General features: G+C 45.9%; 1 protein-coding gene across 2 annotated transcripts in view; it reads left to right on the top strand.

Annotated features, from left to right (window-relative positions):
* Nucleotides 1-489: 489 nt before the first annotated feature.
* The window catches only part of ARHGEF26 (Rho guanine nucleotide exchange factor 26), a 112,222-nt gene continuing 99,405 nt past the window's right edge, over nt 490-13,306 (top strand). For both annotated transcript variants that reach the window (XM_059686849.1, XM_059686850.1), the window contains exons 1-3: nt 490-2,130; nt 3,501-3,540; nt 8,638-8,783. In XM_059686849.1, coding sequence (XP_059542832.1) covers nt 1,066-2,130; nt 3,501-3,540; nt 8,638-8,783 — 1,251 coding nt within the window. In that variant the 5' untranslated portion in view covers nt 490-1,065. The remainder of the gene's footprint in view (nt 2,131-3,500; nt 3,541-8,637; nt 8,784-13,306) is intronic.

Below are 13,306 nucleotides of genomic sequence, written 5' to 3' on the forward strand. Positions count from 1 at the left end.
GAGTCTATATTAAAAGATATTTCAAGCCGGAGAGCGAGGCCATCGGATTTGTTAAGACCACCCGAACACTGAGAGGGGACCGGCTTTCTGCGTTCGGAGCTACGCCCTGCAGCTCACCCATTTCACAAACCCTACTCCGCCTGGCATTCTCGGTTTCTAAGCAGGAGATCCCCCGGGGCCCAGGGCTTCGTACATTGCATCTCAGCAGGGATCCCCCGCTCGTTCCCACGCTGGGCTCCGGCCCCCCACCCCGCCGCGCGCCCCCAGCTCCCCCGCCGCCGCCGCCGCCTCCAGCCCCAGTTGCCAGCCTGCAACCCCGTCGCTCGGCACCCAGCCCAGGTGTGCCGATCTGTTTCCAACAGGGACCCGGCGGGATCAAAGGCTCGCGGGGCAGGAAAGCCAGTGGCTGGCGGCGGTCGCGAAAGGGGCGGGGATGGGCGGGGCCAAGACGGGGGCGGGGCCAAGACGGGGGCGGGGGCGGGGCCGAAGTCTCAGTTGGCTGCCGAGCTTTGCAGAGCTCCCGCCGCGGCGCCACGGTCCGGTACCCGGGCCACCCACCGGGCGGTGGGCCCTGCTTGGCCCCCAGCTCTGCAAAGCCCCGAAGGTACATCCACCTAGGAGCCGGGCAGTTCGAGCACGAGGCCAGCAGCGACAGGGGCGGGCGGCGGGATGGCGGCGGCGGGGAGCGTCCGGCGGCGAGTTTCCCAAGAAAGCTGAACTTATCCCAAGTTTCATGTGCATCAGCTTGCACCCGGCGAGTCGGTGGCGAGCTCTTTCCGTGCGGGTGGTCTTTGGGCGCGGGAGAGACGAGGCGGTGATTGGATTAATCCGCGTGGGCGCAGCCCGGACCGGATTCTGTCCCGGATCGTGCAGCGCGGAGCGCGCAGTGTTGCCCTAGAAAGGGCGGGTAAGTGACGCGCAGCAGCGGGGCGACCGCCGGCCTCGGAGTGCGCGTCTTTGCGAGGCGTGCCGAGGAGCCTGGAGTCCAAGTTCCATGACTTCTTCCCTCTTTAGGCGAGACTAGCTGGGTGCTGTGCCTCGCGGGGCTCACCCCCAGGCTTCGCGATGGACGGCGAGAGCGAAGTGAATTTTTCCAGCAACAGTTTAACCTCTTCGTGGCGGAGGAGGTCGACCCCTCAGCCGCAGATGCTGGGCCGGAGCAAGCCGAGACCCCAGTCTTACCAGAGCCCGAGCGGGTTGCTGATCACGGATTTCCCGGTGGAGGACCGGGGCCCGCTCCCCGTGGCGCAGACTCCCTCCCAGGTGCCCACCGCTTCGGACGGCAGGACGGTCCAGAGGAGCCCTCTGCTTCTGTGCACCCATCGGAGGCCGGTGACCAACGGGAGGACGGTCTCCCCGGAGTACCGGGCTGTCTCTCCTCGGCTCCGACGCCTGAAGTCACCGCAGACCCCCAAAGGGGCGTTGGGGGGCTCCCCGAAACCCCCAGAGAATGGTACAGTGATTCCGCCCGCGCCGCAGCGGCTGCGCCCCCCACCCTCTCCTAACGCGTCCGCCCCCTGCAGCCCAGAGGGAGACCGGGTCGGACCGACTGCCAGCCCCCTGCCTGCGCCCGCTGCGAACGGGCTCACTTGTCACGTCGACTCCCCAGGCTGCCGTTTGCAATCCGGGCAGACAGCTAAGGACCCTGAGCGGGGACCCTCGCCCCAGAATAGGTCTTTGGAACAAAAACTCCCCCTCCAAAGGCTGCCTTCTCAGGAGAACGAGCTCCCGGAGACGCCTTCAGTGGTTTTGAGCACAAATAGCCCGGCCGCCCTCAAAGTGGGGAAGCAGCAGATAATTCCCAAGAGCCTGGCCTCAGAAATTAAGATAAGTAAAAGCAGCAGTCAGAATGTGGAGCCCCACAAGAGACTCCTCAAGGTGCGCAGCATGGTGGAGGGCCTGGGGGCGTCGCTGGGCCCCTCGGAGGACGAAGGCGAGGTCGAGAACGACCTGGACAGCCCGGGGTCTCTGCGGAGGGGGTTGCGGTCCACGTCCTATCGCAGGGCGGTGGTCAGTGGCGTGGATTTTGACAGTCCTACCACCTCGAAGAAGAAGAACAGAATGTCTCAGCCGATTCTGAAAGTGGTGATGGAAGACAAGGAGAAGTTTTCCAGCCTTGGAAGGATAAAGGTAAGAGTGGACATGTCACTCAGTTCAAAGTGAAGGTGTTGGAGATAGGGAGGAGGGACGCAGGGGAGATCAGGCATTACTGTTCTCTCTAATTCTGTTGTTTGTTGATGAAACCTGTGCACATGTATCTCTTGGCCACTGTATGGTTGGCACGCACAGCCCAAGTCCATGCAGCTTTGTGGGAGGACGTGAAACTCCTATCACTGGGTTGGCTTTCTAAGCTCAGGCAGAATCTGGGGACACATGGGGGAAAAACACAGCAAATGAGGTATTGGCTGCATGAGTCCTGAAACACTTTTCATACAGGTAAGCTGCAAAAGGGGGTGGAGAGCAGGGCAGGATTTGCACTCTTGACTTTGGCCAAGCTATCTGGTGCTTATTTAGAGGTGTCAGTCAGTGGCTGCCGATTTATCACAGCTGATGAGGGGAAAAGCTGATTTCCTTTGAGCCTATTGATTATTTTACATTAATTATTTAATTTCTTTGAATGGCACTCACATGCTAAATACCTCAGATAACATGTGAATTTTTAAAATTTGGTGCCAGAAAACAAAGACACAAAAGGCACAAATAGTATGTCATCTTTGTTGTTACTTGTTTCTGTCAACTCGGCCTTTGGTTGTATTTCATTCCTGTTTTGTGCCCATTTATCCTGGAGTGCATTTAGCAAAAGTTCAGGTTCCAGTGAACTATGTGTTATGGCTCCCTGATAGAGGCCAAAAAGCTGAAATTGGTAAAAAATAAAAATAAAAATTGCCAGATATGACAGAAAGAAATAGGGAAAACTAGAGAAAGGGATTTTGGAGTGTGCTGTGCATGTGCTGTCTTCTTCAGAAATAAGGTGGACCTGGGCAATCGGGCAGACATTTGTTTTGGGAGCGACATCTATTCTTGATTCATCGGAGAACTGGAACCAGTCTGTATGATTGTCACATATGTAATACACAAGCAAACAGGTTTTATTTTAGATCCTATGGCCTTGGAGAAATTACATAACATTTTATGTTTGTTTTGCACACACCCTCCCGCCCCCCCCCCCCCCCCAACTCTGCAAGTATAGCAAAGTTCAATTTAACAGTGATGGTGAGTCATAAATAGTGAAATGAGCTGAGCCTGCTGGTCATTTGAGGATTCTCAAACTATTTCAACAGGGTGTGAGGGACATTGTACATTTTATTTCACTGTTTTCGTGAATTGTTCGAGTCATAGGAGTGAACCAACTCCAGGGATCATCAGCTGTATGCTTTGGGAAATCTAATGCATGTAACAACAAAATAAGTACTTTTTCTTAAATAGTTGTATTTTCAATTTGGCTCATTCATATATAGTATGCTTTGCCTTTTCCTTTTTTTGCTTTTCTTGTTTCTTAGAAAAAAGTGCTGAAAGGACAAGGACCATTTGATGGGGAAGGTAAGCATTTGATTTTCCAGACTTATATTGCTGTTTCAATGTGGAATATCAATTATAAGTTCCAACCCAGCTGCAGTAACAAAAACACTTAAGATGAGGAAAATGTGCAACTTCTCAAAATTATACAGCACAAAGCACTTCACTCAGCTAAATTTTCATCTAGTAATACCAGCCGTGAATAAAATCAATAGCTTTCTTTGTAAGCTGATAACTTTGTCAGCCAATGCCCTGGGATTTTGAATTCTTTTCTACTCTGGCTCCATCCCCACCTCCCTTAAGAAAAAAGGAAAAAGAGTAAGAGCAAGCTCTAGCTCTTTAGTCAAAAATTCTGAGAGTTTGGCATTTAGATCTTAAGTCATTTTTTTCCCCTAGGTCATATTTCCTTTGACTTAATATTCTTTCCCCATTTTAGTCTCATTTCTGACTTCCCGTTTCCTTATCAAGTGTCTGTTTGGGGGAAATCTAACTCCTGGCCAACGGAAACATATTCCTAAGCATTTGTAACCCATATAGTATTTTCATTAAGGGTCTCAAAAACAAAAGCAGCTTCAACCCAGGTGTTCAAACCCTAATCAGATTAGTGGGCTTTGTGTAAATAGATGGGTCAAATGTCAGCCAACTGGAAAAGCATGAAAGGAGCAGCAGCCCCAGCTGCAGCCCTTGTAGGGCTGGTGGAGGGTGGTAGAGGTGAGGCTAGTTCCCTTCTTTCACGATTTGAAATGCTTAAGATTTCCCCAACCTTTAAAGAATAATGCAGAAGGGTATGCCCGTCTAAGTAAATCTAATGTAAAACCACCCAGAGTTATAAAACATATAACCTTGGTGAGTATCAATTATTTCCCCATATAAAAATCATTCCCACTGGAGTATTTAAACATGACTGGTTTATAAAAATTTATTCATTGCACCAATCTCAGGAAGCATTCTATAGGGCAGTGATGGCGAGCCTTTTGAGCTCGGCGTGTCAGCATTTTGAAAAACCCTAACTTAAGTCTGGTGCCGTGTCACATATAGAAAATTTTTGATATTTGCAACCATAGTAAAACAAAGACTTATATTTTTTATATTTATTTTATATATGTAAATGCCATTTAACAAAGAAAAATCAACCAAAACAATGAGTTCGCGTGTCACAGGTTTGCCATCACTGCTATAGGGTGTCCCAAAATTCACGCAAGAAGTAATTTTGATAGAAAACACAGGTTTATAATTAAAAATTGTAATTTTTTTTATTGATTCATAAAGTATACAGTATAAGATTTCCCCAACCTTATAGGGTTATGTATGGAATAACACATCGGGTAAATGGCCTCCACGGCTTTGCTGGCACCTACGCAAGGCCATGGTCTTCATTGGTCTTCATTGTCCCTGCTCCTGGGCCATCATTGGTACTTCGTAATGCTTATCAAATTGAAGGGATTGAAATCAAAGGGCAACAGATATTAGAATCTGATTCAGTAAACCAAGTAAAATTAGGCTTTTATTTTTTGTTGTTGTTGTTAATGCTCACGCAAAATTCAAGTCTTGCGTGAATTTTGGGACACCCTATATATGAAGAAGAAACCCAGCTGCAGTGTTGTAGCTGCTTAGGATGAATTCCTCTCCCTGATTTTACCGTTGAGGACACTGGAAGCTCTGAGCGGTTTCGTGCCCTCCCTACTGTCACTCAGCCAGTACTGGGACAGAGGGCTGGTCCTCAGTCCAGAGTGCTTCCTCTTGTACCACTTTTTGAACATGAAGTGATCAGAGCATCTACCTAATACCGATTTAGAGAGATGTTCTGCATCTTCTGGAATTTGGCATTGATTCTGGGACCTTTGCCTCAAAGGATTAAAAACGTTGAGTTGTTGTTTTTTTGTCCAAAGGGGGATCACCCCAGAATGGATCACACCCTTCCTTATAACTAGTTTTACACGGTTTCTGTTCATAAGGAACTGTTTCTGTGCATCCTTTCAACTCTTTTCAAATATGATGACTTAGAAATTCTTTTTCACATATATGTAGTACTTGAGGAATGCAGTATTCTTACAGTTACTGATTAACAAGAATGTAACCTGGGAAGCGGTGTGATAGTGGTGAGAACCTGTGAAGTTGGACCCAGGGGCCTGCGTTCCTCTCCTACTGCTTTACTCATCGTTGGAGTGATAATTGAGCAGGCACCTTAACCTCACCAAGGCTTGAGTTTATCATGTGTAAAATGACGTTAGCAGTACCACTACCCACGTTGTTGTGGGAGTGAACGAGAAGTCATCTCAACAATGCATGCATGTGTTTTGTGCCAACCACTAACTACTTTAAAGGGCAGTAGAGGTGGGGGAAACTTAGTCATTACCTTTACAATGTGTTTTACCTATGCAGAGCAATCAGAGACCAGTGCAATCTTGCATAGACCTCGTATTTCTTTATTATAGTCATGTAGAACAGGCAATAGTTGATGATTAAAGAGGAAGCTGTTTTCTTGCTTCAGTAGATGGAAAGGATTTTGATACTCTGTGTTCCCAAACTAAACTCCTAACCTTCCCTATTATAGCTAAATCTCTTCTGGTGTTTCCCTCTCCTACCTTCTTGTGTGGGACTTGCAGACCTAGGAAGCACCTGATCACCTGCCTCTCTCCAAGCCCATATACTGGTACCAGTCCACTCCCAGTCCTTTCTTTTTTTAAAAAAAATATACTTTATTGATTTTTCACAGAGAGGAAGGGAGAGGGATAGAGAGTTAGAAACATCGATCAGCTGCCTCCTGCACACCTCCCACTGGGGATGTGCCTGCAACCAAGGTACATGCCCTTGACCGGAATCGAACCTGGGACTCTTCAGTCTGCAGGCCTATCCACTGAGCCAAACCGGTTAGGGCTCCCAGTCTTTTCTAAGTTGCATAGGACAAGCTCCGTTATCTTTCATTGACTACTTCAGTAGCATCCTCATTAGTCCCCTAAGTAGTCAGTGTTTTGCTCCTAAAGATCTAATAAAATCTTCCCTTTCAGTGCGTTCCCATGGCAATCAGGATCAAAATACAGTCTTTTCTCTTTTTTTTTTTTTTGGTGGTGGGTACCCCAACCGGGGATTAAACCTGCAACCTAGGTATGTGCCCCTACGGCAGTGGTTCTCAACCTTCCTAATGCTGCAACCCTTTAATACAGTTCCTCATGTTGTGGTGACCCCCAACCATAAAATTATTTTCGTTGCTACTTCATAACTGTAATTTTGCTACTGTTATGAATCGTAATGTAAATATCTGATATGCAGGATGTACTTAGGCGACCCCTGTGAAAGGGTCGTTCGACCCCCAAAGGGGTCGCGACCCACAGGTTGAGAACGGCTGCCCTACTGGGAATTGAATCCACAGCCTTTTGGTGTATGGGACGATGCTCCAACCAACTGAGCCACCCAGCCAGGTCTACTTTTTCAAAAGCATTTTAATGGATGCATCATTTAGACTTACCATCATACAGTCTGTACAGTGTGAAAGAAACTCATTCCTTTGTCCATAGGATAAAATTCAGTTTTTTTTTAAATTCCTTGCAAAGCTCTGCTTGGTTTGGACTGTCTGGCTCATCTCCCTACACTCAGCTTGCACCCCTTGTCCTCTAGACACCCACTGAGGCACACTGACCTGCCTTAGTTCTTTTAAGGTACTGTATTTCACTTGCCTCAGGACTTGTGCACATACTGCACTTTTTCCTTTAGCTCTGTGGCATCTCAGCTTTCTGGTCTTAGATTTTCCTCACTGACACCTCTCACCCTCAGACTAGATCACACGCTGCTGACCGTCTTTTCTCAGAGTACCTGTATATAAATCTTTCAGTGTGTTGGTCTGTATTTGTACAAGATCATTGTGTCCTCAATCCTACGGTGACTTGCCTTTCACTTGGAGAAAACACTAAAGTTGTCTTCATGGCATTGAGGCCAGGCCCTATATGATCTGCCCTTTATTCATCCCCCACCTCCCATCTTCTATACTTCCCCTCCCTCATCCTATTCCAGCCACACAGGCCTCCTTGCTGATGGTGCATACGGAGTCCTGCCCCCGGGCCTTTGTCCTTGCCGTTCCCTCTGATGAAATGTTCTTTCCCCACTAGAATGGTGGCTTGCTTTCTCACCTCTAGTCTTTGCTTAAATGTCACCTTGGGGAGGCCTTCTTAAATTACCCTATTAAAATCTACATACCTCCCGCATATAACATTCCCTGTCTTTCCTTGTTTTATTTTTCTCCATGACCATGAACAGCATCTGACACATTTTTTTTTTAATCCTCACCTGAGGACATGCTCATTGGTTTGAGAAAGAGAGAGAGAAACATTAATGAGAGAGAGAACATCGATTGGTTGCCTTCCATATACATGCCCCGACTAAGGATCAAACCCACAACCTAGGTATGTGCCCTCAATGGGAATTGAACCCGCAATCTTTCAGTATACCCATGACACTCCAACCCACTGAGCAGCACTGGCCAGGGCAGCATCTGATTTTTAAGTTATTTGTTTATTTATTGTCACTCTCCCTTCACTCTGATATCAGCTCCATGATGACTGGTACTTTTATATGTTTTGCTCATTGTTGTATCCCCAGTGCCTAGCAATTATTGGCATCTAGTAGACATTTTCTGAATATCAGTTAAGCCAGTAAATGAATGAGCGACTTTGACGATTTTGCTCATAAAGCTTTTAGCTCATGAGGGCACGAGAAGTGTCTTTTATTTTCTATTTACTCCCAGTCCTTGGCACATTGTGGATGTACAGTAAATGGTTGTTAAGCAGATAAATGAATGTTGATGGACCTTGAAGGGAAGGTAGGGTGTGGATTCAATTGAACCTAAAAATCCGTTTAACAGGTATGACTATCCTTCATGGGTAGTGTAGGATAGACATGGGAATTTTGCTTTAGTTGGCATTTCATGTCAGGGCCCCTTCCTTTTCCCTATGGATAGATTTGGGACAGGGCTGTGTGAGTGAGAAAATCACTTTTTAAATCCGTTTGTCTCTTTATCGTTTATTAAACTGGAGACTCAACATTGTATAAACATAGATGTTTGTTTAGAACAGGTAGCATCATGATGGGGTCCATTAGTGTGACACGTTGGGTTGGCTTTTCTTGCAGAAAATGCTGTCCTGTACCAGAACTACAAAGAAAAGGCCCTTGACATTGACTCTGATGAAGAGTCTGAGCCCAGAGAACAGAGGTCGGAGGAAAAGATTGTGATCCAGCACAAGCCACTGCGGTCCACGTGGAGCCAGCTCTCTGCGGTGAGTGTTTGCCTTCTGTTCTGTCTGCAGAGCGGGAAACACCGAGGTGTGTAAATTTGGCGGGAATGTGGTTTTACATTTTTCTGCCAGTAGTCCTGTAACTCTAACGAGTAAGACTCTTCTTCGACTGCGCAGTGTTTCTTGAACCTCTCAGGCACATTGAGAATATGAACTTTGACACTACTGATTAGGAAAATTAGGCTTTGATAGCGTGCCTCGAGACTGATGTACTATGAACTCTGGAAACTCTTCCTATTCAGCGTCTCTTCTCATTTGTTTTATATAGTGTATATGTAATGGTAAGTTAATCTATCCTGAACTTGATTATAATTATGGCTGCGTATACATATGTGTGTATGTATGTATACTAGTATTTCTCTGTGCACAACAGGGAGCTTAGAGTGCTTCCCGGGAAATCTCATTTGATGTAGACACATTTGTATTTTTTTGATGTTGATTAATGAATGGCGTTCTGTTCCATCTTTCTCTGTGCATCTTTTGTGTGGGAGTGTCTCCGCACCGACTTTTGTCTGGTTGAGTAATTTCTCCTCTTTGCATCAGACATCTTTTGTTTTCAGCCATCATTTCTATCCCTCCTGGCTTAACAGATGTCACAGTGTGATGCTTCCTTTACTTGCTATGGGCACAGCCACTGTGGGCATCTGATGCATTACCGAGTAGAAAGGAATTCCCATGGTTGGCTTGGGTGTTGGGAGCGTTGCATCAAGAAACAAGCCAGCACACCTCCGTGAGTTCTTAGGCAATATGAGAGCAGAGGTGAGTTTTCAGCAGAAATGAGTGTTGTTCAGAGTCGGGGATCTCATCTATTCAGGGAACCTAGCAACATAAGAAAAGGAGCTGTGTACGTTGGTTGGTGCTCAGAAGCAAGACCGTGGAGATGGGTGTATGTTGATGGTGAAGATATCCTCTGGTTCGGGCTCTTCCTCCCCTCTTCCAGCCTGTATTGGAATTTGGAGTTCTAGAAACCAAGCCCTTTCTCCTTGTCCCTCTCCCACCCTTGAATTTGTTTCTAAGGAGAATCCACTCAGTTCCACTGCCTCCTAGGCGTGGCACCCTGAGTATTAAGTCACAGATTAAAATACCTGCAGGGCCAGGACAAGTAGTGTGAACAGTGATGCTGGTGTGTGTGGGGATGGGGAGTGTGGGGACTGTTGTGAACCTTTTATGAGCATTATTCTAATTCAAGTTTTAAAAACAATATGTGTGCCCAACAAAATATCTATGGGCCTGACTTGGCTTCTATACTAATAGTTTGTAACTTCTGTGATGCTTGCATGTGGTGAAGTGGTAATGCCTATTCACAGAACTGACATATTGGTGGCTTTATACGCTAATCTAATGGTATATCTATCTATCTATCTATCTATCTATCTATCTATCTATCTATCTATCTATCTATCTCAAAGCAAATACTTGGAAAAAACTGGGGACAAGGCCCAATGAGGCTTGGGTGCCATTAAATGGCTGTCATTCCGTCATTGGTATGGATCATTTGGCAGAGAATCCTCAAGAATAATCCTGTGGATTTTTTCAGTTCTCTCTCGTGGCAGCATCTGTGTTTGTTAGCACAGGCCTAAATTCTGCTGTTTTTCTCTGGACCCTTAACAGAATGTGCCACTTACGCTTTGATCCAACGTAACTTTAGTGCTGAAACTCAGGCTGCCATATTTACGACGCCTCCTGCAGTTTGGTTTTCATTTAGATTAGCAAGTGCACGTTCAAATACTACTACATATCCTTCAGTATAACTTCAAATATGGGCATGCGTTTTATTTGGCAAAAGATAGATGTAGGGATGTGCTTTTTGTTAGCAAGATTTATATCAAAAGACTATGGGTGATAAAATGTAAAACTACAAAGTGGGTTCTAACTTTAGTGTGTGTTATCTTGCATTCGAGTGTTCCCAGGAGGCTTATGTGTATTTATTGTGTTGCTTGGCAATTACACTTAATCAAAGGAGGGTGACTGGACTTGAACACCCATTGCTTAGGCACCAGCCTGCATTTTCTTAGTGCCTTCTGTGCCTCCTTTTCACATTTAAAATGTTTTACTTCATTTTTTGTATTATAAAGTACTTCAGATGTGCAGAAAATTTTAAAAATATATGTCTGTGTAATAGATTTCTAGGTACCCATCACCCAGATTGAACAGATGTTGACGTTTAAACCTACTTACTTCAGGCCTCTTATTTTTTAGGCAGATTCATTTACCCACCCTCCCCTCCAGCCCTTTTCTTCCTTCTGCTGCCCCAGGGGTAATCACTGTCCTGAAGTTGTCTTCTGTCCCTACCACATGGTTTTCTGTCCACCAAAAAGATGCAAGCAGCTCTGGCTTTTAGGAAAGTAGATTATTTAACAGCAAAAAGCTGTGATTACTTTTAAAGCAGCCTAGCAGTTGATTTGTCGAAGCTGCGTTTAGGACCCTAAAGAGAGGAGGCTTCATGAATCATGAACAATGTCAGGCTGTTTTCAATAAGGATGAAGACCTCCATTTCTCCATCTGACCTCATGCCCCGGTCCCTCCTTATAAAAGGGTTGCAGTGTCTGGGACAGGTCTTGGGAAAAGTTTGCTTTTTATGTATTTTTGCACCATCTTTCCATGCTTAACTTTTTTCTTAACTTATTTTTTTATCCTCACTCGACATGTTTTTATTGATGTTAGAGAGGCAGGAGGACAGAGAGGGAGGGGAGGGGAAGGGAGGAAGAAAGGAACATTGACATGAGAGAGAAACATTAATTGGTTGCCTCCCATATGTACCCTGACCAGGGATCGAACCTGCAACCTAGGTATGTCTTTTAACCAAGAACAGAAACTGCAATCTTTAATCTTTTCTTGTATGGAACACTCCAACCAACTGAGTCACCTGGCCAGGTCTCCATACTTAACTTTCAATATACTAAATTAGTAGGGTAGCGCCCCATCCAGTCTTGCATATATCACTAACAAAAAACTCTTCTTGGGGTAAGGCCTTGATTCCAGGAAGAGTAGGACAGTGGCTTTTTTTGGCAAAGGGTTAGGTCTCATATTGGCATCTGCCTTGACTTTCTACTTGGGAGGGGGTGTATGTGTATGAGTATTTGCTGCTGATTGTTTTATTTTTTAAAATCGCTTGTCTTTGTTGCAAACACCTGCCTGCCTCTTGGGATGAAACTTTTCTTATCAGTTGATTGCAAGAGGAATCCTGTATGCAAAAGGCTCCTTAGAAGTGCAGCCACTGGCTGTCATTCATGGTCGTTGCATAAGGCCCTTAAGCCGTCAGCCCGAAATGCCAGTTGTCTTAGTGTGTTCGCTCATGATATGTCTCCTTTAGTTTTATTGGACAACCACACAGGTGACAGGTGGTTCTCCACCTACATACAGCGTTGGCAACAGGTTTAACTGGAGTGTTGTGGTCATCTAGGAACAAGGGAGAACAGAGAGGCATTTAATGGGATCTCAGTGGAATAATGGAAGTTTAGGCTGCCATGAACTTCTCTAACCAGATTAAAGTGCGTTAACGTGAATGCATTTAGCAGCGGTGGCTGTGCCAGCAGGTTCTTCAAGTAGAGTTGGGCTGTTCTCTTATAGTCAGGAATAAGACCTGGGCTCCTAATTCCCTAAGGGGGACAGGCTTCCTCTTCCTTCCCTTGATTGTCAGAGTCTATAGATCAATTCTTAAGTGGAAATACTGGATTTCGACAGTCAAGGGAGTAAAACTTTGTGCTGCTCTTCGGGTTTTGGGAAACACTAACACTATGAGAAATAATTTACATGATCATGGTGTTTGGTTGGTCACACGTGAAAAGGACTTGAAGTTTTGAACTTGAAAAGGTTTTCTCGATCTTTAGAGATCTGTGCTCAGCGATGAAGAACCTGCCATCCACAGGTGAAAGGCCCAGCGCCTCACCTTAAACGGCCATGGGAATAGAAGCCAAGAGTTCCTGGATCTCTGAGAAAAGCTTGTGAATTTGAAGAAAAATATTGATTGTTTTATCTGTCTGGGATAGAACACAAAATCCCTGTTATAGTCAGTGCCAGGGAGCTGAGACCTGAATGCAAAGTGAGCTTCTGGTTTTCCAAGTTCACCCTTTAATGGGATCCTGGAAGCACTTAAGTATTACAGAAAGGAAACGATAGATTTTGACCGAAGTCTTTTTGCTTTTCATCATAACTCACCCCGCCCCCGCCCCCTGGGGCTCCCGTCCTGCACTGCGCAAGCGCTAAAACACGACAGTTGCCAAACGGGTGTTTGTTTTGTTAGGTTCAGTGACAGCAGCAAAGCCACACTCGCCAGCCGTACCCTGACCCCATTGATTTGCCATGGGGTGTGTTTGTCTAATTCCATCACCTTGACATCCCAGGTGCTTTTGAAAAGGGTGTTCAGGCTCCAGAGGCAAAAACAAGCACCCGGGCAAACTGTGCACTGAATTCAACACCTAATATAGTCATCTCCTCTGTACTCTGCATTTGTGCTTGCTGACAGGTGGCTCTATCAGTAACCTTAAAGCACTCTGAGTATTTCT

This window comes from Myotis daubentonii, chromosome 3 (assembly GCF_963259705.1).
Source record: "Myotis daubentonii chromosome 3, mMyoDau2.1, whole genome shotgun sequence".
Lineage (NCBI taxonomy): Eukaryota > Metazoa > Chordata > Mammalia > Chiroptera > Vespertilionidae > Myotis > Myotis daubentonii.